The sequence below is a fragment of the Micropterus dolomieu genome, linkage group LG21, assembly GCF_021292245.1.
Source record: "Micropterus dolomieu isolate WLL.071019.BEF.003 ecotype Adirondacks linkage group LG21, ASM2129224v1, whole genome shotgun sequence".
Taxonomy (NCBI): domain Eukaryota; kingdom Metazoa; phylum Chordata; class Actinopteri; order Centrarchiformes; family Centrarchidae; genus Micropterus; species Micropterus dolomieu.
Window position 1 is genome coordinate 21,494,852 of NC_060170.1, and position 26,358 is coordinate 21,521,209.

The following is a 26,358-nucleotide window of genomic DNA, read 5'->3' on the forward strand; positions in this document are numbered from 1 at the left end:
ATGGGGATGTGTGCAGTTTGTTCTGAGTGTCTGCTGAATGGACTCCATCAAAGCCCCCAGTTGTCCTTTTGAGACTTCACTCAAGCAGAGCCACACTGTCAGTATAAGCCAGGTAAACCGGGAAGGTGGGGTCAATTTTTGTTATTGATATTTTTTTTACCCACTTGACCTTTCTATAACCTGAGCACTCAGACAAGTCCCAGTTGTCTTTTATGGCTGAATTGACCAGAGCAATGACGCTTGGAAAACTACTGTTGTGGGTTCAATTCTGAGACCAGTGAAAGGATCTTTGAAGGAACAATCCATTCTGTTAAATGAGGCTTAAGTTAAAAGAACTAACAAGGCTTTTTAGGTGATTTCAATCAAATATCTCAACTCCCTTGCTACACAGCTGCCGCAGAGCTGTCACGTGACCATCACTCACAGCAGGATTCAACCTTTCCTTTCCCTGGACTGTTGTTGGGGTCTAACAATCCTAAAATGATTTCCCCATGTGATCACTGTGTATGCAGTGTCACATCGTAATACTGTCTGCTAGAGTGATATTGAGTCTGGTTGGGTTTAGTCTGGCCTGTGTTCTTTTGGTGACCTTAATCAGTCTCCCAGATGTCATATTAAATTCTTCACCACACCGTAACAGAAAGCTGCTGATATGGTATACTAAATTTATAAAGCTAAGTCTCTGCTTAGAAAAGTTCCCCCAGCATGTATCATTTAGTGTACAACCCATTTTGAAGGCTCTACCCAAATACAAGTTTTCTCCTACGAGTCTTGAGTGTTAAAAGGTATAGCACCTTTACACGTCAAAAGAAAGCCAAATAAACAGTCAGAGTTCATCCATCCATCATCTTCCGCTTATCCAGGGTCGGGTCAAGGTGGCAGCAAGATAAGCAGGGTATTCAAGACATCTCTCTCGCCCGAAACACTTTCCAGTATCTCCTGGGAGATCCCAAAGCACTCCCATTTAATACCTCCAGCAAGTTCTGGGTCGACCCTCGGGTATCTTCCCAGTTCGGGCATGTCCGAAAGACCTTCAAAGGAAGGCACCCAGGAGGCATTCCGAACAACCTCATCTGGCTCCTTTTGATGCAAAGGAACAGTGGCTCTACTCCGAACTCCCACCTAATATCAGAGCTGAGCTAAGGCTGCCAACTCTCTGACACCCCCAACAACCCTGCAAGGCTAAAGAGCTGGACCCTTGTTCCACGGCCAGGTATGTGGTTCAACAATCGGGTGGCACCTCCTTTCCAGCACCCTAGAATAGACTTAGCAGTGTGATACCCAGATAATTGAAACACACCCTCCAGTTCCCCTTTTTGAAAATGGGAACCACCACCCTGGGTCTGCCACTCCACAGGTACTGTCCGCGAAGTCCATGTGACACTATAGATGCTTGTCAGTCAAGACAGCCCAGCTTCTTGACTGGCTATCCCCGAGTCGGGGTTATAAAATATAAACTCCACAGAAGACGTGCTGGTCGGGTTTAGGAGCTCCTCAAAGTGGTCTTCCAGCACTGGACAATATAGATATCAATATCTCGCGCCAATATTAATATTAAGGCGATTTTAACTAACTCACTATCAGAGCTAAGAAACAGTCTCTAGAATCTGCACCACTCCGGTGTTTCCCATTCATTTATTTATCTGTGGCGTCACAACACGCCAATCAATATCAACGTGGTGGTGATTAGGTGATTATTTGATCTACTCCTGTCTTTACCCGAGTGTCTAGCTGCAGGTCGATCATCTATCTACCACGCTACCACGACTAGCACCATCCATCTATCGTCAACCTGCATACAGGGTCGTGGGGGGGCTGGAGCCAATCCCATCATCACATCAGGCGCAAGGCGGGGAACACCACAGGGCCACACATAGACGAACAACCACTCACGCTCACACCTAGGGTCGCCAATTAACCTAGACTGCATGTCTTTGGATGGTGGGAGGAAGCCGGAGTACCCATAGAGAACCCACGCAGACACGGGGAGAACATGCAAGCTCCACACAGAAAGGCCGGGGTTTGAACCCACGACCTTCTTGCTGTGAGGCGACAGTGCTACCCACCGCACCACTAACCACCACACCACTGTGCCGCCCCACGAGTAGCACATTAAGTCCAATTATAAAACACCACTCTGGTTCAGATCAGGCAGGCTGTACCTCCCAGTCACCTCCCTCTAGGTTTCTCCACCATTGCCTACGTGAGTGTTGAAGTCTCCCAGCCAAGTTACGGAACCCCTTCCAGGATGCCACCCAGAGACTCCAAGAAGGCCGGGTACTCTTACAGCCAGAACTTTCAATTCTGCCTATGAGTATCCCCACACCTGCCTGCTGCCTCTCACCCTGGGCAACTTCAGAGAAGGTGAGAGTCCAGCCCCTTTTCAGGAATTTGGTTCCCGAATCAGTGCTATGTGTAGAGGTGAGTCCAACTATATCTAGTTGATAACGCTCCACCTCCCGCACAAGTAATGTTATTTATATATTTCAGTAATACTCATTCAATACATTCTATATTTATATAGTATTTTTTAATTATTAGTGGCATAATTTGTCTAGGTTGCCTAATTTGTAATTGTATCTCATCCTTCATTGTTTGCTCTCCTAACAGCATCTTCTACTGCTGCTGGTTCACATTCAAATCATTCAACTGTTCATGAGTGATTGTATTTCTGTGAGAGTATATGAACCATGAACTCACCCAGTCTCTTACATAGTATAGTGTAAACAGTATCTTCTAATCATTACACTTCACATGCATGCTTACGGTCATGTACTCACATGCGATGCGGACGTGTGCCTTGCGGCTTTTGGTTGTTCCAGCGGAGCTCCAGGCCACGCACTGACACCAGTAATCTTCAGGACCAAACAGCTCCTCAACCTGCTGTCGGGTAATTTCTATACTGGCTTCTCTTACCACCAGACCTGCAGAAGAAAGCAAAAGCACTGCTGAATCATTTGCAATATCAGTTGAAGCTTAGATTCAAAAGGAGACTCCTGAAAAATTTAAATGAGTTACGAGTTCTAGTTTCTCAGTGAGCCACTGATACTCAAGAAAAAGTAAAAGCAAAAGTCTATTGAAGCTTCTACTCTGGTGATATGGCTTTCATGTTAGCTTAAGAAGAAAAAGCCAAAGCGGTGCACAGTATATATCTTAGCAAGTAAATAGAAGCAGGGGATAATCATACATATCTGCGGCTCTTTACAAGCCCAGGTCATTTTACTGAGTAGATTCAGTACGGATTTAATGTAAACTTTGTGAGATTATTCCTTTGCGCTTCTACCACTTATCTCACTCTGCTCTCCAATTCCCTATTTTCTCTGGTGTTTTGAAAGCTGTTCCATGTGAAGAATAAGTGTGAGGTTTAAATAGCTGCACCCCACTGATAGTACTGCAAGGAAGCAATGATAGAGGAGGAATGTAGAGAAAAATAGGAAATGAGGAGTGAGGGATAAATTCAGGATGAAAATGTGGGAGAAATCAGTAAGGGACTTGTAGAACACAGGTGCACGAGCAGGGGGAAAAGACCTTAAGAAGATTGTTGAAATGCATGACAAAAGAAAGGAATAATGAAGAAAAACAAAGTAGGAGGTGGTACTGATGAAAAAAAAGTTAAGCTCACCGGCTAGGAAGAAAGAAGAGAGAGAGAAATGGTAGGCTGGTATGAGTAATGGAGAGCAACATGACAGAGTCACAGTGAGAGGAAGAGAGAGGATGACAGAGTAAGAGGTGGGAGAGGGCAATGAAATGTGAAACGGAAAGGAAAAGGAAGAGGAGATAAAAATGGGTTTTAGGTAAGTAAGTATGTGTGGACTGGGGAGTAGACCGGCAAAATGCTATGAGAAAAGATTTTGGCAGTTTATTTCAGGTTCAGCAGTGTTACGAAGACCCAAGCAACGATCTCTATGGGGCTCCACAAATCTGACTTGGGCCTATTACTTATGAAGACTTGCAGTAAGTTCTTGCCACTAGAGGAATTGAAAGACAGTTTTAGTAAGCATGCCAGCAAAAAAAGGCAAAGGGGACAGACAGGAAGGCAAAAAGCGAAATCCAGTGAACAGGATTGTGGCGGAAGAAAGGCCATTAATGGCAGGCAAAAGATTTAAAGAGAAACCCATGAGGGCAAAGAGTAAGAAAGGTAAGAAAAGCTTTTGTGGAAGCTAGCTGGGAGATTGGGAGACATGGATTTTGAGTTTAAAAAGAGTGCAAAGAAGGGACTTGAAGATGGAAGAGATGGAAAGTAAAGGGGGGGCTAAGAAGATATGGCAATTCAAATAGTATTAATGGCACAAAGGGCAAAGAGGAAAGTAAGGCAGAAAGTAAAAAGCTTGTGGAAGGTACTGCTGGCACAACAAGGGATAATAGCTAGTGAGGACGAGAAAGCTATAACGGCAAAGAGCAAAGACGGTATAAAAACCACTGTGAATACCAGCATTTGAGCAAACTAGCAAACAAGGGAGATCATTATGGCTTCAGAGCTTAAAATGAAAGAGCAAGGGACACAGCAAGAGGGGTACAGGCTAAGAAAACAATGGCCAAAGTGGCAATTATAACCAGCAAGCAACCCAGGCTGAGACAACTAGTAGGCAGGCAGTTGCAATCAGCAAAAACCACAGCGTGAGAACAAAAAGGACAAAAGAGATGGGTAGGAGGGAGGACCAGTGAGCACGCTACTACTGAAATAATGAGGAAAGTAAGCCAATTCAAGTGAATGGTTCAAATGAGCCAGACAGCTAGTTATGGCAAATGGACTCAAACAAATGCAAAAAAAAAAGCATATGGGATGGTACATGGACAGGTCCATGGGGGTTGGGGACACAGTAAGAGGTTGGGAGCAAGCTTGTGCTTAAGACAAAGTAAAAGGAAAAACATGCACATTTAATGCTTTTGCATCACTGTGTACATGGCTTATTAAGCTGAAGGTCAAAAATTATTAGCAGGACAATATTATATATATGAAAATATATATAGGAACAGTTCAAGTATTAATGGAGACATGTATGCAGCAAAGCTAAAAATTTGTAGAAAACAGAATACATTTACACTCAGAATCAAATGAACACTTTTGTCAAAAATATATGACAAATCAGAAAATATGAAATATGAACATAGGAAAGAAAAAACCCCCAGCACATTCCAGAAAACACTCAAAACTACAAATATAAGTCTGCACTCACATCTGCTCTGCACTATTTATTGGCTAGAGAATAATACTGCAGCATGAGGGACAGTGGCTTTACCTCAGGTTTTCTGACTCAAGATTTGCAGCTGACTTGCATTGTATAAGAGGATGCTTTCTCCCGGCAGAGGACTGTTTTAGTAGCTTTATGTTGCACTTACACGGCGCACCTTAGTAAATATAGTCTAAGCTACCTCAAGTTTTACACCTTGCCCTTGGACTCAACATTGCAGTTATTTAATCTTTAATCTTGAACTGGGCTTGTTTGGAAGTGGTTCCAATGAAAGTACAGCTAACTAAAAAGCTCCAATACAGAAAGCTTGAAGTTTCCAGAGACATATTCATAGACTGCATAAAATTTGTGGATATCGCCTCCGGGTCTGAAAAGCACTGTTTCTGATGGCCAGCAGGGGGAGATTCCGCAGGTTACAAAATATATATCCAATTCTAGAGAAGTCTTTAAGAAAATGGCACTACTTCTCACTCTTCACGTGGCTACATTGTGATTAAAATGTCGCTACCACCGTGACCTGTCAATCAGGATAATGGCATAGCAATGCATATCTAGCCCCAGCTTCTTCCTATCATCCAAATATTGTTTTGTTCATAGTGTGTATATTAGTGTTGTCTACTCTGTAGTTTGTGTCTGATTTTATTTTATTATATTATTATTTTATTATTGTATAAGTAAGTACATCGTGAGCAATGTACAATCCTGAATCAAATTCCTCATATGTGTACACATACCTGACAATAAAACTGATTCTGATTCTGAAATATGGTCAGTTCTGGTTCCAAAAAACAAAATGATGACTGCCAAAATGCCAAACTTGAGGATTCAAAACAGTCCACAAACCAATTGGTGGCATCACGGTGGCTAAGTCCGCGTTTTATATATATATATATATATATATTATATATATATATATATATATATATATATGGGCTATGTATTCTATTCTATGTATGCTATTCCCTGTACACCAACAACTGCACCTCCAGTCACCAGTCTGTCAAGTTCCTGAAGTTTGCGGATGACACCACCCTCATTGGGCTCATCTCAGGTGGGGATGAGTCCGCATACAGGTGGGAGATCGACCATCTGGTGACCTGGTGCAGCCAGAACAGTCTGGAGCTCAACGCTCTGAAGACCGGTGAGATGGTCGTGGAGCACAGCCCCAGCCTCCCCCATCATCCTGTGTGACTCGCCAGTCACCACTGTGGACTCCTTCCGCTTCCTGGGTACCATCTCCCAGGACCTCAAGTGGTAACTGAACATCACCTCTATCATCAAAAAGGCCCAGCAGAGGATGTACTTCCTGCGACAGCTGAAGAAGTTCAGCCTGCCAAAGACAATGATGGTGCACTTCTACACCGCCATCATTGAGTCTATCCTCACCTCCTCCATCACCATCTGGTACGCTGCTGCCACTGCCAGGGACAAGGGCAGGCTGCAGCGTATCATTTGCTCTGCAGAGAAGGTGATTGGCTGCAATCTTCCTTCTCTTCTGGACCTGTACGCCTCGAGGACTCTGAGGCGAGCAGGAAAGATTGCAGCTGACCCCTCCCACCCCGGACACAAACTGTTTCAGACTCTCCCCTCTGGCAGGAGGCTGCGGTCCATCAGGACTAAAAATTCTCGCCACAATAACAGTTTCTTCCCATCTGCGACTAGCCTCATTAACAAGGCCCGGGTCCCCTACTGACACTCCCCCCTTGCAAATGATAGAAATGTCTCTGCACATGTAAATACCGTTTCATCTCGTGTCGGCCTCAGACCTGGCACGTCGCACATATTCGTTGTTGATTGTTGATCTTTGTTGTTGTATATTTTTATGTTGTCAGTTTATATATTTATATGTACACAATATTCTCTTCCGTTGCGTTACTTCTGCACAGCACAGACCCAGAATAATGCTCATGTATATATCTGTAACGTTGTTCTTCCATTCCATATTTATATATTTCTACATTTATTTATGTTGACTGTATGTTTGTCTACGTGTAGCACCTTATCACCACAGCAAATTCCTCGTATGTGTAAAACACTACTTGGCAATAAAGCTCCTTCTTATTCTGATTCTTCTGATTCTGAATCTGATGAATGTATTATTAGTCTAATTCTAATCAAAATAAATGTTGATTGGTTTATATTCAGCATTAATTTACCAGTAAAATATTCCAAATACCATTTACTAAAGTAAAATATTTAGACTTATGAATATTGTGCTTAGCTCTGGATGCAAACTCTGGACCCAAACAGTGTCAAGTGATGTGTACAGTGAGTCAGTCATTTGTAAAAAGTCACCTGTGCCACAATTTCAACTACATTCTCTCATTTATAAACTACAGTTATGCAAGCAAGTAATACAATTTATAGTTCATCCCATCCATGACCATAAAACAGTTTAGTTGCTCTGAAACTGTTCTTAGTTGGTGAGGTGATTCACATTTAGTCAAGGTGAATGAAGTAAGTATACTTTAAAGAGAAAGCTGGAGGATACTGTAGTAAGTATTGCACGTAATGAAAGAGGGAGATATCAGTTATAGAACAAAATAGTGCAGAGACAGTTACAGGGATATGAGAAAACAGACAGAAAGCAGGAAAACAAAACAAGAACAAGACATACAGTATATAAAGCGAAACAGAGACCATCAGGGAAAGCTGAGTTGGTTTCACAGCGGGGGAAATCAATGATTGTAATGATGAAACGTGTTCAATTTCTCAGTGAGGTTGAATTTGACCCTGCTGGCTTAGTGTGGATGGAAGGCAAAAATGGCGAGGAAAAGAGGAGTCAACATGCACTTAATTCCTTAACTGTCAGCTTTAGAAACCTGATCAGCAATCAGTAACTTGATCTTCTTAAACGTTATCTAAACGGGACATTGGGTTTTGTAAATCAGGAATCAGGAAATCAGAAAAAACTGGTTAATACAGCTATTTTATTCAGCAACAGAAACCTGATTGGCCATGTCTACACAATGGTTTCTAATGGGGTGTGGGCATGTGCAAATATGTCTAAATGTCATTGTGAAGGCAGTGCAGAGAGATGAAATCGACCATTCTCTCTTGGCGAGGCATCCCTGTTTCCAAAATAGTTGAAGCAGCTGTAGACACATTTGCATAGTAAGAGAAAACTCTCACAGCTGAACTTGTTCTCTCACTGCGTCGTTAGTCCCAATGCCCTGACCAAAAAAAAATGAAAATCAAAAGCAAATCAGGTGTAGGGAATATGATGATGGCGAACAACTTCCATTTTCCACACGGCCTTCCTAAACAGCCTGCATATAGCCTCTGACTCAAACATAAACAAACCATGCCAGGACTCAAGAGATGACATCTTGAAAACTTAAGTGACCATGGAACTTTTTAATGATAACCTGACCCTACAGGTCTGATAACCCTGCCAGGACTCCCAGAGGATGCCCATAAACGTTTAGTGATAGTGGGCACAATTTATGACCCTCACTAATCCATCCTCAGTGGGATATCAGGACTTCACCAATAACCCAAACAGGGAACAAGGAACAAAATAAAACAACTTTGCAATTTGGAGTGTACATTAACTGATATACCATGTGTAATTAATGTTACAGAAAGAATACAAAGTTTTTTTTTTCCGATGTGCTGATGCAGGAACTTAACTAACCATAACTTGTTCGACATATCCACCAATCCAGAAAGAAGATGTAAATTGGTCTGGGCTGCGTGATTACATGATTGCATTTATGACCGTTAAACCTGGATTAACTACTTAGGCTACTTATTGCAAAGTGGATAATTTTGTGATAAATTTGTGGTTACTATCTTTCAGCAACTGATGAAGCCACGATTTCAAACATGAGAGAATAAAATAGGTAACAAACTTTATTTTATTTTTTATTTTTTAGGAAAGATAGGACAGAAGACTATAAAGCCAGAAACGACACCAGGGATTCGAGTCAAGTCTGATGGCGGCCTGTGGGCCCTCTGTCCAGAGCCCAGCCTGAATCTGAATGAAGGACCCTTTCTGCAAGAGATTTGGATCCTTGTTTTAACACAACAAAGGTTAGAAAGAACTTTGAAGGCCAATGTGGCTCCAGCACACCCAGCCAAGTGGGACGCCTTCTGAGATAGACAACTGACTCAAGCCAAGTTACCATATGGGAACATCCATGGCCAAACAAACCTAAGCTCTTTGGAGCTCCACAGAGGGAAACCGCTAGGCGGACTGCACGCGTGCATAAATGGAGTGTACATGGAGTGGAGCAGAGCAGGTGACAGGTGACAGGTGAAGTATTTGATTTGACGACGCCTCGTTAATGTACAACGCTAAAATCAACAGTGGTGTTCCGTCGGGAGATACAGTTACTTAAACCAACGGTGAGAAAAGTATGTATACGGTAATACAGACAGGGACGAGATGAATATTTTACAAGCACTGACCAGGTAAAGGAAGGCTTTACACGGGGTTATAATCATAAATACTATATAAATTGTTAAGCTATGAGTAGAGGAAAAGTCCGCTAGCTGGTACGCTAGTAATGGTGACTTGCAAGTTGTAGCAATTATCTCCCCATCATCACGGCTCGAGCTGATAAAAACATGCTACAGGCTGGCTGAAAGTGAGTTGGGGTTTTTAGGGAGGGACGGGGGCGCTGGTGTAAAGGAAAGGGTCCACTGGATTTATAAGACAAGACAAAACGAGTGTCATTGCGAAACAGCATTTTACCATAATCGTTTAAATTCAATTAACTTGGAAGTTGGAAGCCAAAATCAAAATTGTGATTAAATTCCGATTAATTGCACAGCCCTACTATTACTGAAGATAGTTTAGCTTTAAATTGGAATCAGGAAAGATCTCCCTTCAATACTCAATATTGATCAAAAGGAATCGTAAATATTTCACTCATTCTTTCCAAATAACCTCGCCTCCTTGGTCCTCAATCATTTGTCAATTATGTATCTATGTATTCAAAACTGCTTTTATCCACCCATGTGTCTGGTAGTCACAGTCACTTTACGTATTTGTTTCTTTCTCCTCTTGCTACCTGATTTCATGTTAATTCCCTGATAAAGCTAATCAGTGCATTATCTCGACTGATCAATAGACATAGCTTAGTGTAAAACTGAGCTAAATTTTAACAGGTTAATTAAAATTACATATTGGCATAAACTCATATGCCTTTGTGAAGATATACATTAGTGTTTTTGTTCCTTGTATTCACAACTTTTAATGGATTCCACTGTGTTTACATGAAAACAATTAATTTGATGCTAGAAGGGATGTCATATATTTACATGTAATGTTTCATCCTACAGTGTCATCTGTATGTTTTCATGTCAGCTGGGAACTAAAAGTAAGTGTGATATTTCACAACAGAAAAATAAGTATGCCAAATTGTTGACACCACCAAGTCTGCAACAGATCACACGCATTTACACCCATCTACATCCTCCATGAAAACAGATTTCCTTGTTTTCCTTCAGTGTCATGTCAGTGCAGAGATAAAGTAAATAAATAAAAGTGGGAACAGACAGAGAGGAGAAAGACAGATGTCACTGGATCTGGAGTTGTACTGTTGAAACTGGTAAAGCCCCAGTTGTTTCCATTGTTTGCTAATGCAACGCTTTCAAAGCTGGTGTTGCTGGGCAGAAAGCGACTGAATTACCCGAGGCTTAAAAAGTCCCAGATCACTCAGTGTCTTATTTTTTTTAGATATAGTGCTTAGAGCATTCACGTCATTCTGTTATGGGAAGACAAGCATCAAATTTTGGGTCTCTGTAGCATGACAGAACAAAACCGCTGCTGTCAGCTGGGGAGGTGAGGGGAAAGAAGAAGATGAAAAATGGAAGACAAAGTATCAAGGCAAGTGGATACTGTCACAAACATTTCTATCAATCACAAAACTGCACACAACCCCCAAATATTTTCTTAGTCCTAGAGTGTCAATTCTTATAACAAAGTTTACTTGTCAGCTGGGGAGTAAAAGTATAAGAGCGGGTGAAAGTGCTTTGTCAGGTCTGGACTTTTTTATTTGACAAATGGGAACAGGGAGTAAACATGCACACAAAAATAAAGATTTAGACAGGTTACAGTATAGAGACATACTAATACTATACAGGCCCACAAATACTGTACCACTTACAAAATGTGATGAAGAGGATGGTTCAGACAACGTGTAGGTTTCTTTTTTAAAGCAAATTTAAACGAGAATGAAAAATGCATATTTACAACGGACCTGTCTGTATAATAACTTATTTTCACGTTCAAATAATGTAAGATAATTGATGACTTAGGTTACACCTGAAAACACCTCATGTTGCTTGCCATAACTCCACTGTCAGTTGAGTTGTCACATCCACGAATGTCAGTTAACAGTTAACCTACTTATTAAACATATCCAATAAAAACTGATGGCTAAAACTGCATAAGTGAGACCCAGATTCTAAAACAAAAAGATTTCTAAAAGACAAAAAAAAAATTTACACCAGTGTAACATAGGGCAAACAAAAATCAACAAAATGATTGAGTTTGTTATAATTAACTGGATTTGTTCTTAACTAGAAACACTTCACAGGATAATGTGAAAACTAATTTGAATCTCAACCATATGGATTGAAAGTATTCATAATTTGGTTTTAAGAATGAAGATGTGTAATACATGTTATTGTACAACTTTGACAGACAGACACAGCAAAGGGAACAAAATACTGGTGGCCATGTCATCAATTAGAAGCCGAGATATGTCTCTTGCCACTACCCACGCAGTCTGTTGGTCTCTTTTTCATGTATCTTGCCTTTATTTCTCGGTAACCCCCACTGTGCATTGACAGAAATACATGAATGAAGAAAACAGACAAAAACAATAATGGCATAGACAAAAATCTTGATGTCTTTGAATCAAATGAACCTGAGATGCAAAGGAAAAGAGAGAAATACATATGGAAGAAAGCTAGCAAGTCAGGGACAGACATGAAAACTGAGACGGGTGTTTTGAAGCTATATGGTTTAGTAAATGAAAGATAGACAAGGGAACATGGAGAATAAGAACGCACTCAAAAGCTTTGTAGTGTTTAAATGTGATCAGTGACAGGTCAAACAGACCAGCCTTTAAGGAAAAGACACAGATACAGAAAAAGTCAACACTGGCTATTATTATTTCATCTGTGCCACAGAGAAATAGAGTATGGCAAAAGACATAAGGGTTAGAATAGATGTATCCAGCAGGTGGACACAATAACACAGCGCAATACATCTGTGAAGTGCATAATGTTCCATTTCTTGTACATTTTCGGTTTCAGAGCCATTTATAATATTGGCTCTCCTATTTGTAAACAAGTAAGATATATCATAGACATGTGTCTCAGTTTTCGCAAAAACATCTGCCCAGCTGAAGTGTTTGTGAGCAGCTCACTAAGTGCCGACCAGTAAGTGAACCGGCACCATGACCTCCCTGTGGAGGAGCTGCAAGTGAAAACACAATTTCCCTATAGGGATTAATTCAGGCTTTGTCGCTTCACCATAAACCTTCTACGGTTACTTCTGCTACCTTACCATAAACACTACCTTTAAAACTAATGTCATATGACGAACGCCAAAGCAGACTTGATGCCAGTTCAGGTGGTTAAAATCAAGCTAATGGCCAAATATATTTCATGTAAAGACACTGATCAGAAAAAAAAAAGTTTGCATGTTTGTAAGCCAGTTTTTAATATTTGTATAAAGTTAAAAGTATTATTAAGTATATTTTTGAGAAAAAGCTAACAAATTAATAATTACATGCAGCTCAAAGGCTTATTGATGTTATTGTAAATATCTACAGATGGGTGGCAAATTTAAGGAAAATGATGAATAAATGAGTCAAGAAATGTAATGAATGTAGATGCTTCCATTCAGGGATGAATGAAGTATTAAAACGATGTGAATCATATGCTTTGGCCTTCATAATCACCAGAGACCGGTCTGTTGTGTTAAACCAGTTTTAATTTTGCTCTTAGATTAGTCTAATTAAAATCAAAAACAGTTTCACAAAAATGAAGACTGACTGGCTTTGAGCATACAAAAGTTACCCACCCAATTCAATAGGTTTCCATGGTAAAAATAAGTGACACCTGCTGACCAATGTGACCACATGACAAAAAAATGAGCTTCATAATTTGATAATAATATTGTGGAGCAAGTAATGAAAAGGGAATTAGTTTTTAGTTTTTCTCCAGTGAGGACATCGGTTGTCCTTCATTTACCCAAGGAAAACAGACTAGAAAATAGTTAGCAGACATACTGAGCCCTGCCACATTAAGGGGCCAAAGCATCTCAGCTCTGCTCCGGGTCTGCTCTGAGCTGAGGTTTTAGGCTTCTGGAATGGTTTTGTACTTTTACAATTGAACTTCCCCAGTAAAATGTCTTTGTAGCAGTTTGCAAACATTTTCGGCTGGAGTGAAGGGAGCTTTAACGCAGTTGCTCAGTCAGCCATGTTTGTTTTCAGAAAATAAATTCTTATTTACCCTGAAATTCATGGCAAATTACTCCTACTTAAGATTGTCTAGAACTAGACAGTTTTGTGCAATGAATTTAGAAATCTACCTGAAGTAGCTCTGAGCTATAGTCAAAGTCTATCTTCATGAAATCGGCCCCCTGATCTAATTACAGCTGAACACCTGTGGGAGATTTTGGACTGATGTTTTAAATTATTACTCTCCATTCATCAAAACACCAAACCAGGGAATATCTATAGCACCTATTCACTATTGAGACAACATACATAACATGTAAGCTGTTATGTAAAATAGCTTACAGAATGCAAGCATAATATTGATCAAATGTAACAGTATTGTCTGTCATAAATATGCCAAATCAAAATAACCCAGTTCGACAGCAGAGTCATTCACTTAAAAATCTATTTCGCACCCAGTGCTCAAGATCTGAGGACATGGCATGTTACATTACCTGAAAGCCCTCTCTGAATGATTACATTAATATTATAAGAAAAGAGAGTAAAAGATGGAGAAAGAAAGGGGGAAATTAAATTGAAAGAGTAAAATGACAGGATGAGAAACATTATGAGAAAGGGGAAGAAAAAGGGTTGACTGGTTCTTCACCAACAGAGGGAAATCATCCAGGACATCAACAGAGCAAAGTCACCGATCTGTGACCAACTGAACACTCGCATACAGTAGACTGTGTGTGTTTATACACGTGTGTGTGTATGTGTAAACTCATGGCTACCACTCTGACATTGACTGATTGAACATCACAGTCCCTTCCTGGTCCATGTCTGTAACTCCCCTATGTGCGCGTATGTGTGTGTGTGTGTGTGTGTGTGTATACATGTGAATGTAATTTAACATACACATTTGTGTCCTCCAGTAGTTCTAAAGAGGAAGTGAACCAGAACAGTCCAGGACACAACAGAAAGTCTACTTTAAACAAATACACACACAAACATGAAGATAAGCATACAGAAACACATCTGCATTTCCAGAACACAACATAAAACATTATCTGTGACATGCATGGACGCAGCACAGACACACAATTAGCCAATAAACACAGTTGTATGTACTTATAAAATCGATAAAGACACAAACACACAGCTGTTTTGCATATCAAGAGGCACTGCCAAAGAAGTTAATTGACCTCCTTTATAAATCTTGATGGTTGTTAATAATTAAAATCAAACAATCTCAGAGAGGGAGAGCCAGATAGAAAGAGAGCAAAAGAGATGGGGCATGGGAGAAGGAGGAAAAAGGTGAGAGAGCAAAATGAAAGAAGGTAGAGGAGAATGGGAGTCATGCCAGAAGGGGGGGGGGGGACATTAGGAGGAAGAGAAAGGAGGAGAGAGGCAAAGGAAAAGACGAGAAGAAATCAATACGAGTGAGATGGCAGCAAAGGAGGGAAAGAGGTCACAAATCACCCAAGCCAATACTGTGTGTGCCAATAATGTGTGTGTGTTTGGGTGTGTGTAAATGTGAAGTCACAGGTCAGTGCAGGCAAACTAATAACTATTTACACTTTGGCTAATGGAGACAAAGTAAGTAACCTAGTACATCGTATGTCATTAGCACACTTCAAGGCTAATGGAGATATACCGAGGTCGTATGTACATTGCTTAAGCAAACACTGGAAATGACCTTCACAATTACATACGCAATCTAGACAAATGATGCTGGTTCTCACCTTAACTCACATTAATTCAGATGGAGATATGGTAAGCAAATGTCACTTCTAATAATACTACTGTATAAAAGTGCCTGTGTGGAGAAAGGCAGCTTGTTTTGGTTCTATTTTATAAAATGTTCCTTTCCTGCTTCGGCTAGGTTGCAGGGAGGGGGCCGGCTGGCGTGGAGACCCCAGCGGCAGGTCGAGTTAGCTATGTTTGTTGAGGATACTGTTACAGTCAGTGGAGCTGCTTAAGGAATGAAGCTTGTTCCCTCCAGTTGGAAGCTGACCTCAGTAACCTCTAGGCCCTCCTGCTGCCCCCTCCCTACTCCCTCACCGTCCTCATTGCCTGTGACCTTCACCTGGCTTACTCGCCCTCCAGATGAGGCTCCATGCGATTAAAAGTAATTTATTGAATTATCGTGAAGTTCACATATAGCTGCAGTACACTTTCCATCCAGCAAACAGAAAACAAGATGTTCATAACACCTTTTTAGGTGTGTCACTTTCTTTTTTATTTAAAAAAACATTTGGAAAAAAATGATATGCAATTATGTGTATGAATGCAAACATCTCTGTGTTTAGGCAGCAGACGATGCCTCGTACTCCAGTGACGGGTGTTCTTTCACTGTCATTCTGTTTGCTCACTTTGTAAAACGCAATTGTAACGTCAGCTCGTCATTCAACTGAGGCAACGCAGACACTGCAATTTAATGGAGCACAATCCGAACCAGATTTCACCTGGTGAAATGTACTTTGTCGTTGCACTCACTGCAGCCAAACAATGTCTCCTTCTGCTGCGTGTATTTATTCTTCATGCAATTTTATAAACAATTATATTAACATCAGTATTTCCTGAATAAGAGGACAAGTTTAATGTGATTAGACGTACAACGTATTTTACAATAGGCTACATGGGTTGTGTTTGAAGGGAACACTAAATGAAATAGATTATCAGATATCTTGAACAAGTGGTATGTCATATGTACGCTTACTTGCCATATGTTGTTACAAGATATCATAATGCTTTATGATGGCTATGTGTTGTATTATCTATGCATGGTGATTCATTATGAAAGAAAGTTCATGTGATGCATTATAAGCTTTAGAGAAAGTGCTAGTGTAAAGTTTTGTTGGTTTCCTTTTGTTTTCACCTTTCCTCCACATTGTTCCTTTCCTTCAACCTGCTTTAATTCATCCGTGCCGCTGTCTAATTACTCATTAGTCTATTTAGTATTATTCGTTACTTTTCCAACACATGACAAGAAAACAAAAAAAATATTTTCCATTATTCTGTTTGACAAGAACAACCTTGTAAATGTATTTTGGTGGAAGGCATAACACACAAGTTTCATTCATACTCTAACTTCGGTATGTACATTTTTACTTTCTTTTCTTTTATCTTCATCCCCAGGATCAAACAAATGCTGTGTTTCAGCACTTAAGCCGACTTTCCCTTTGGTTTTCCTGCAAAAAAAAGAAAGGATGAGAAAGAGAGAATGGGAGTAAGCGAGAAAGAGAAAGAAAACAGCACAGCAGGGTTCATATCATCTTTCTCCTCAGTGAGACTCCCTGATATCTGTTGGCCTTTCCAGCCCTCTCAAAGGCACTCTCCATCAGCATCCCTCCATCATCCCCTACTTCTCTCCCCTGCTTTCTCAAGCTCACTCTCTTTATCTGCCTCTGCTTTCTCCAATTTCAGTCAGTGGAAATTAGAGTGGAGCACAAAACAGCATGGAGTAGAGAGAAAGGGAAAAAAAAGTGAGACGATGGGACAGAGAGGGAGAGAGGAGAACCGATATAATAAAAGCAGTATGGGGGCCATAGCTTCTAGCTGTGACTGCGAAACAGCAGGAAACAAAGAGGAGAAAACAGCTTACAGAGTTTAAGTTTTCACACAGATAAACAGATAAACAGCACCCACACACTGTGCGTTCACCAGGCACAAACCTACAATAGCTTTCTATGTGATTCGCAGGAACTATGTTGCATAATATATATATCTAGCATTCATGATCTCTTCATAATCTCATTGTCTTTTGTTCAAAGGTGCCCTAAATGCTTTGCATAAGAGCAATAACCCATGATGGAAGTCTCATTATATTAGGATATGACTATTTGATTTCTTTGTTTGTTTTGTTCACTGCATGAGTATCAGTTTAACTCAGAGTTGTAGTACTTGTTTATTACGACTTCTATGTAAAAAAAAAAACCAGTTCATTTATGTTTTCATTATATTTTTATGTGTTCATCTGCATGACTTATGGTGTGCTTAGGAGGTTCAAGTGTCCTGGAGCAGAACAAAGTAGCAAGCAGCCAATCCATTTTTTACTAAAGTAAAAGCTCTGTACAATATAAATTAAGCATAAATTGAAACATGTCTTAAGCAGCCCAACCATTTAAAACCCAATCCATGTTTTAACCAGGCCAGAGGGTTATTCCAAGATGCAGGGACACTCAAAAAGATAACTCGAAAATAAAATTATAAAATTAATTATAAACGTTTTGTACAAAGTGAGATATCATTGGTTAATGTGGCTGGAACACATCCATCAGAACGTCTGTCAGGAACACATTCGACTTAATGTTGTTCAAAACACACAGATTGTTTTCTGACAGGGTAATCCTGATCCTTGAAAGACATCATGGTGTCCATCACATATAGCATGAGAGCCTAAATTCATGGCTCTTTAATTGAAGAGAATTCCCTCAATAAGGCACTGTCTGGAATCCAGCAGCTAGAAAATGAGCCGCTGATGGGAGACTAATAAATGACTTGCAGCTGCGCATGATGTCAGTAATGAACACAGCGAGATGAGAAGAGAAAAGTAAAAAGAGAGAATGGAAGGAAGACAATGAATGCTTATTGTAGATACACATACTATCAGTCAGTTTAACATGGCTAACCAGAGATTATGGCCAGGTAAAATTCATGAGTTACATTCATATTAAACAAGCTACTGTGGCACGTAAACATTTCTCACATTTCACTTAAAGGTCTGTAAAAGAAAGATGTGTTGGACTCAGAGACCAACACATGAATGAACAATACAGATGATTACATGTCACCATGCCATCTTTCTAGATGAAAGTTGCAAAACCTCCTCAGGGCACCGACAGTTTTTTAAGGAGATAAAAGGTAGACAAACATAGGAGATGATGCGAAAGAAATAAGGAGAATGAAGAAAGGTTTAAAAATGACGCAAGAGAGAGAGAGAGGAAAATAAATAAAAACAAACCCAGACAAAGAGAAAAAAAGAGCAAAACGAGAAAGAACAATGATTAAATATTCAGAAAGATGTAGGACTGGGAGAAACCATGGGGAGAGATGAACAAGGGATACAACTGTTCAAAAGAAACATGTCTAAGAAATCAGAAACAAGTTATACAGAGTTGAAGATGATGAACAAGGTTTAGAAGGGGAGTACATGGTAGTGTTATATGACCCCACCCTATAACATTCTTATCTTCTATTAAAACTATTCTTTGCCACTGTGTTTTTTACTACATTGGTACCTGTTGTTTCGCTTCTCTCATGTTTACTTCTTGCAGGTTTTAGTTGTATTTATTCTCCTCATCCTTGACTATTCATGTTTGACAGCTGAATAAGGGGAAAAATCAACCTGTACTGCTCAGTTGCTTCTGTATCAACTTTAGTTGAAACAGAATCTAACGTTCTGCTTCCTCACAATAGCAACACAATATACACACTGACTATATCAAAGAGTGAGCACATAAACTATGTAGTACCTATTTAGTTCACCTTCCTCAAGAAAAAAAAACATAGCAATTAAACCACCAACACCCTGATTTGTATTACTGTTGACCCCTCTGTGTATTTCATTCAGCAGGGACTATATATCAGGAGTTTTCAACTGTTTTCAGCCTGTGTTTAATCACTCACTCTGGGGACTCGGGGCTCATTAACAAGCAGGTGGAGACCCATAAGCTGAGCTCATGTCAAGCTAAAGTCTAAGAAACCAGGTTGTGTACGTCTTTGTCTTCCTGCCAACGCAACAGCATGGTTCATCATTACCTAGCCAGCAGAGTAATACTATGTGCTGTCAAGTGACAAGTGTGGAACTTTGGCTGCCGTCCAGTACATCGCTGTGGATCCTATTAAACTGTCCTGTGAACATCGCAGCACAGCACTGGTAGTGGGGCAGTTGCGTGCACACATCTGACCAGCTTTTTGCACAAATAACTGAACATCTGAATAATAGGTTTAACCTGTTTGCTTATAGTGCACCAATGAGACAACCTGGGAGAAACGTTGGCCACATTTCTTGGATTGTGATAACTTTATATCACACAGAGTGAAATATCATCAGTGTCGTAAGAAATATGCAGGAAAAGAGGTCAACGTATAAGGGGAAAAAAGGAAAATGCCTTTTTTACAACACATTTAGAACAAACAGTCTGGAAAGAGACATCTGTTGTAGAAATAAACTATGTATTTAAATGCATGTGAACGGTTTTGACACACTCGCCTATGTCTGTGTTGGACATTTGCCAGCAAAGTGGCAACATCAGCCGTGCATTAATGTTACAATCTCACCAAAAAAACACTGGTATTTTACTCTGTGATGATCTGTGTTTTGTAAAAAAAATAACCCATGTTTGTGAACTGACATGCAACAGCACTTAACATGTCAAAGGCTTCTTTTACCTGCCAAAAATGTTCCGACTTAAACAGCAAAAGTTTTACAGTCCCTGCTATGAATGGCAGTTTTGATTTAATATCTTTTTCCACCCATTTTTTCACACTATGATCCGATGCACTCACTTTCTCTTGCACTATACACACATCCCTGGTTAGATCTGTTTGTGTGTGCACGTGCTAAACTTCACTCACCTGAGTTTTCGTCCACTCTCTCCTCCACAGTGTGGTCTTTCTGGTGGACCCACTCACTGTTGCACTTGAAGTAAATCTGTGTGGCAGGCGTTGCTTTGCAGTAGAGATTGACAGGTTTATTCTTGACAATGTAGCCTTCCTCGGGCTCAAACAGGAAGTGAGGTAAAGGCTCCGGAGGGTCGGAGGGGAAGGTTTCCGGGAGTTCGCTCAGACTCAGGAAATCATCATCATCTCTCACTGCGGGAGGAGGAAAGGACAAACGTTAAAAATTTGACAGTCACTGTTATTCAGTGGAGATTTGCTTTTACTGATTTCCAGCTCCGCCAGTCTTTGTTTTATCGACTTGCTTTGGGTACCAACAGGTTGAGGTTGGTTCAGCGAGGAAATGCTGCATGTTCTCAATCGTTCATTATCGTTCGGTGATTCACACCAGTGAGCAGCATTGTCCCCTGAACTGAGTGTGTATGAGGCGATGTCGTTCTCATTTGATCACTAATAATTGTCGTGTCTCAAGCCAGTGACCTGGACAGAGTACAATTCTCTTCCACTGAGCCATAAAATGCACCTTTAATAAGCATCTGATTGTCGTGCCTATTTGCGGAAACGTTCTAGCTATCATCATTCATTTATTTAAAAAATGCACAAACATTTCTGCAGACCTAGACAGAGGAGGCTGTTACAGAGAGGAAGCCAACATACACACATCACATCACAGACCACTTGCTGAGAACGCACAAACATAAATATTAAAGAGACATTATGTAGTTTCCAGCGGCCACTAGCGGTGCGATTTTAAGATTGCAACCAGGTGTGTGCTCATACATGTGCTTGCTTGAACTCATAAGCGAGTATAATCCGAAACGCAACCACTTTCATACAGAAATACCACAATAAACGCAGAAACACCAGCATGCAGGCTGTGGCTTTCTCCAGACATGTTCAGGCTCTGTTACTTCAACGTTCCCGGCATATCAACACCGGCGCCGTACCTTTCATTCAGCGCAGCGAGCCGCATAGCGGCACATTCCCCCCGGAAAAAAGGCAGAGTGACAGCAGCTATAGACAGACAGGGAGAACAGACAGAGCTGGAAACTCAGGTAAACTCCCACTGCAACGTTACAGTAATAGTTTTATCAACTGCAGGTTGAACTAATCCATCCTCGTTACATGATAACGGTACATTTACTGCATTTAGCCAACGTGCTACATCGTTAGCTCGCCTACTGCCTTCAGTAACTATCTTTATTATCTGTGTATCTTTCACCGGAGGCTCAGCAATGTCAGCACAGCTACATGTATTGGATGATAACGATATTGTGTCACACTTTATAATAATAAGATCGCAGTAAGTAAATTTACTGTAGTGTCAGTGGATGGCTCTTCCTCTGGGTTGTATATTATGTGGGTCATGTTAGTTACAGCGACTGAGAGGTGGAGAAGCTGTGTACCTGAGTATCGGTAAAAGGCAATAAATCTAAACTGAACGTTCCGAAGCAAACAGCGGCAAATCCGAGCTAATGTAACGTTAGCTGGCTGCCCTGGCTGCATCACTATAGGCTAACGTTAGTAAACAAATCGCTTCACATTTGCTTTTTGCCGTTACATCTTTTCTTGAAGGCTAAATCAACAGTGATACACGGGATAGTAACATGGGTTGCATTACTTGGTGAAGTTATGTGTAAAGCGATATAACTTCGCACCGGATAATGTTAGGAACTGCTAGGTGTTAGCCGGCGAGATAATGTGAGTTTCTCTGTGTTTCTCCAGCTTTACTAATCCTCACCTTATTTTTACTCGACATTATCTGAACCTGTTTGGCCTGATGGACTTCAGCACATAAACCTTTATTGTTGGTTTGAATCCTTACGTGGAGCCTGTGTTTTGTAGCAGGCCTTGTGTGCAGTATTGGAGCATGTTAGGCCTACTTCCTTTTATAAATGTTCACTGAGTAGCTGTTTGTCTTTCAAGCAACTACAGTAAAACTATGAGCAGGACTGCTCAAAGTTCAGAGTGATGAAGAGCTCACTCCTAATGAGCTCCACAGAGCACCTGTTCTTGCAGTCACTTCGCTGGTCATTCTGGAAAATATCCTTTCCACATAACCAGTGGATGTTGAGATGCTTATGATGTGGCTGTTGATGGACATTATGAGAAATTACAAATGAACTTAAGTAATTGGGTGGTCTGAACACAGACATCTACAAACATTTCTAAATTTAATTTATCACCATTTTTATGATTGGTCAGTAAATATATTTATGTAATTATTTGTTTAGTTTTTATTCAGCCTATTGTTAATTCTATAGTATTGAATCATGCAATTATATGGATATATATTCTTCACATAGGCACTATATTTTGATAATTACATGTGTATTAAACAGCCTATATCTTTTATCTCTTATTAAATACTTATGTGTCTGACAGTATACCTCAACCTTAAAAAACAAATCATACCACAATGTAGATGTGTGCTTCATTTACATTGTATGAACATTTCTTAACAAATAGGCAGCATATGAAATCCAGAGTAATCAATCAGAAAATTAGTACGTGCACCACACACAACACTGGTCGACAAGTTGTGCAGTTTGGCTTGATACTCATCAAGTAGGCTATTTGATTTCTCCCACTCTTGCCGTCGCCGGTACTTTTGCATCCACTTTCGTTTCTCGAGCTGCCGCCGCCGTGGTTTCAACTCGACTCCTTGCCAAGAGACCCGCCCTTATCTGACTCTGATTGGCCCTGAACCTGACGGTATTAATTAAACCATCAATGGCAGCAAGACAAACCGTGTGCCGTATTGATTCGATTCCGTATTTTAAGGGACGGGTGACAACCCTACTTACTGCTAGTCAGTCACAATGGCACTTTGTTTACAGGACTGTACACAAGTACATTCATTACTGAAGGGAAAAAATAAACTCTGTGAATTGTCTGCTCCTGTCAGTATTTCAATTCTAAAATGAGCTGGCTAAACATGTTGTCTGTCACTTTTTAGGATGGGCAGGCAGGGCTGACAGTAATATAGTATGACAGAAAGAGTAACATAGACATACAGACTAGAGGAAATAAATGAACAGAAGGAGTGCTCATTCGACCAACCCTGAGGGCACCAGGAACTTTATCTTCCTCCTCCTCTATCCAGCTCTCTCTCCTCCACTATCTTTTCAGTCAGTCCAAACTTCACGCCCACCCGTGGCCTCAATCAAAGGGACCCCAAGAATGTTTTGTCACCAGGTTGCCAAGGTCACCAAAACACAGAGGATTACAAGAGCAGGTGGGAGGGAGAAGAAGAGCACTTCCTTTCTTTCGCTCCAATAGACACAGATGCACACAAACACAAAGAACATATATTAAACGTCCATGCACACACACACACACACAAATGCACATTTTCTTATAACATGTAATTTCCCTCCACTCCATCATCATCCAGTTTCATTAAGACTGTCTAGACCTTTCTTGTGTGTGTGTGTGGAGGTGCTTCTATGTGTGGTTGCCTCACCTGGAGAGCTGTGACTCATGGGAAAATGTTAACACAGGGAACATTTTTGACTGAGCTTCAAACTCTCTTTTTTTTGTCCCAAATGTGTCATGGCTACAGTCACACATAAACACAAAACAAACACACACAATCTAATATATGTAACACATAATTGTGCATTTAGGCGCCTGTGCACACGTATACACTATCTTACATTCCTCTACCCTAACTGTGTGTGTTGTTGTGGTCCTTATCTTGGAGAATAGCAGTGTGCTGTGGGCTAGAAGCTAAAAGCAGCTTAGGTAAAACAACAAGACGCAAATAGGGGAAAAATGAGTAGGCAGAGTCCCCACTTTGATGTCACGAAGCTGACATTTTCTTTCTTAGTTCTGTAATTAGTTCTCTGGGAGTATGGAAATTGGTAGACATTTTCACAGCATAATTTCATTATCTGTGGGAAATTTTCTCCCACTCTTATATTCAAGTCATATTCACCGTCAGACTCTCTCTCGCTTGCTGCACTGCCTCCTCTTTCACTAGGACTATTTCTTGTGACTTTGTGTTTCTCCACCACCCTGCTTTACACCCTCCTAACCCCTCCCGCTTTCCACTTTTCCCCAACACCCATTCTCACCCTCATCTGTCATTCAGTGAGCTGGGGGGTTCATTGCTCTGGAGCGACAGCTATAAAATATTGATTGGCAAGAAACATGATAGCCAGAGAAAAGGGTGGGTGGATTGGAGAAAAGAAGAGGGATGAAGAGAAACTTCCCCATGAATAAAAGCTTTATCTCAGAAATGCCTACTATTTTCTCTCTCCACTGCGCCAAAAACACATTCTCTCTCCTCTCCCCACTTCACACTTTTACCTTCCCATCTGTTTCCCTCTTATTAAACCTTCTCCCTATCCTCGTTTCTCCTCTTCTTTACCCCTACTGCTCTCTTCTGAACTCCTGACAGAGTGAATTACTGATCCTAACAGCCCAGCTCATAAACGTCTTGCCTGAATGCTGTCATCAATAATGGATGGCTGTAGCAGAACAATGTCCAGGTTCAAATTACAGCATGCAGTAAATATGTACCGGGGGCAAAAACCACATTTATTCCATCCCTTGCGCTTGAAGCCTGCCCACTTCAGAAAACCTACAAACCCAACCAATAAAGGTCCATAACTCTGTGAAGAATGATGTCATCAGAAGAGCCAATCGTGTTTAAGTGTCATAGGCAAAGTGTACATAGATTGATGGATAAATGACAGAGGGAAAGAAAGGAGAGAGGTAAATTGAAGGGGGAAAAATATAATGTAAAGAAATTATATTCTTAACATTAGTGAACATGGTGTGAAGCGACATGTACTGTAAAAATAAAAGAAGAAGAATAGGCCACTCATAGTCGTAGATTTATGGACAATAGCAACATGTCCATACCTATGTCAAGGTGTTTTTAAGTGAAACTAGCTTGTCATTTTTCCTCCTAATAGCGTTACTGGTGAGGTCTATACAGAGTTGCCAGGTCTGTGAGAGTGAAAGATTGAGATTTGGGGGCTACTTAATACTTATTTGATAGTTAGCCACTCACAACTGTGAATATTGTTTGTCTTACAAAATATGTCAATACTACATTTTAAAGAAAAACTTGTAACCTTGAGCCCATTTAACAGGAACATTGACACCGAACACTAACATCTTTTGAAACAAGTATTGTCAAGAGTCTTAAGATTTCAAGAGGTATGGAACCGTGTCTGCATCCTAAAGCGAGCCAAACGCAGCCAAGTGGGGTCAACATGCATCATGGGTAACAATGTGGGTTTGTATGTCTGTGGGAGTGTGTGTATGCGTGTGTTAGGGTCTTGTGTTCTTGGTAAGTGGTCTATGATGTGTATCGGTGCAGCAGCCGTGGAAATCCTGAGAGCATACTTCTTATCAGTAAGTTAGAATCAGCGGCAGCTGTGAAAACATAAACGCAAACAGAGAAACATGCACACACACACACACACACAAAAATAGACATACAAACACACTTTTAAAACCACTACCCCTCCACCCCTAACCCTCTCCTGCATCCACTATCAAGATCATACACACACACCCACTCATGAACAACTAAGAAAAACAAAGCTTGGACGATCCCTATCTATCTCAGACACTTGTGCTGCCAAATGACACGTCACACAAATAGACCAATAAAAATAAAATGCACGCACAAATGTGCAAAACTTTTATGTACCCTGAAACAAAAAGAAAAACACATGGGCTCACATATTCTGCCATTTTCTTGCAATCTCTCTTCCCTTCTGAGTCTCTCTTTCCATCTTACAAACACACACACACACACTGTTCCACAAACACAGGGGGAAAACAAACACCCATTCTTGGTGCTCACATTGCCCAGTGCCCACAATCATCCCCCAAAACACACACACACACACACACACACACATTGTTTATTATTATTATTATAACACATTCAATTGAATACACCTATTAGAATATTGAAATGGTTTAGGGTGTTTAGGGCCATTGAGGGAGAGGTGGAAAAAGAGAGTGAGTGAGGTATGATGGGACAGGAGGGTGCTAGTGTGTCATTGCTCCTGAATTAGATAGATGATGCTGCCCATTTCTCACAACATACACAAAAACACACACACACACACACAGAAATATGCAGGCGCAGAAAAAACGTGCACCAGAAGACA

At 40.6% G+C, this 26,358-nt stretch overlaps 1 protein-coding gene across 2 annotated transcripts in view; it reads right to left on the reverse strand.

The window, feature by feature from the left end:
* Positions 1 to 26,358, reverse strand: part of LOC123959657 (netrin receptor UNC5C-like) — a 187,276-nt gene that overhangs the window by 83,550 nt on the left and 77,368 nt on the right. For both annotated transcript variants that reach the window (XM_046033836.1, XM_046033835.1), the window contains exons 2-3: positions 20,177 to 20,413; positions 2,781 to 2,924 (exon numbers count right to left, since the gene is read on the reverse strand). In XM_046033836.1, the coding sequence (XP_045889792.1) occupies positions 2,781 to 2,924; positions 20,177 to 20,413 (381 nt within the window). The remainder of the gene's footprint in view (positions 1 to 2,780; positions 2,925 to 20,176; positions 20,414 to 26,358) is intronic.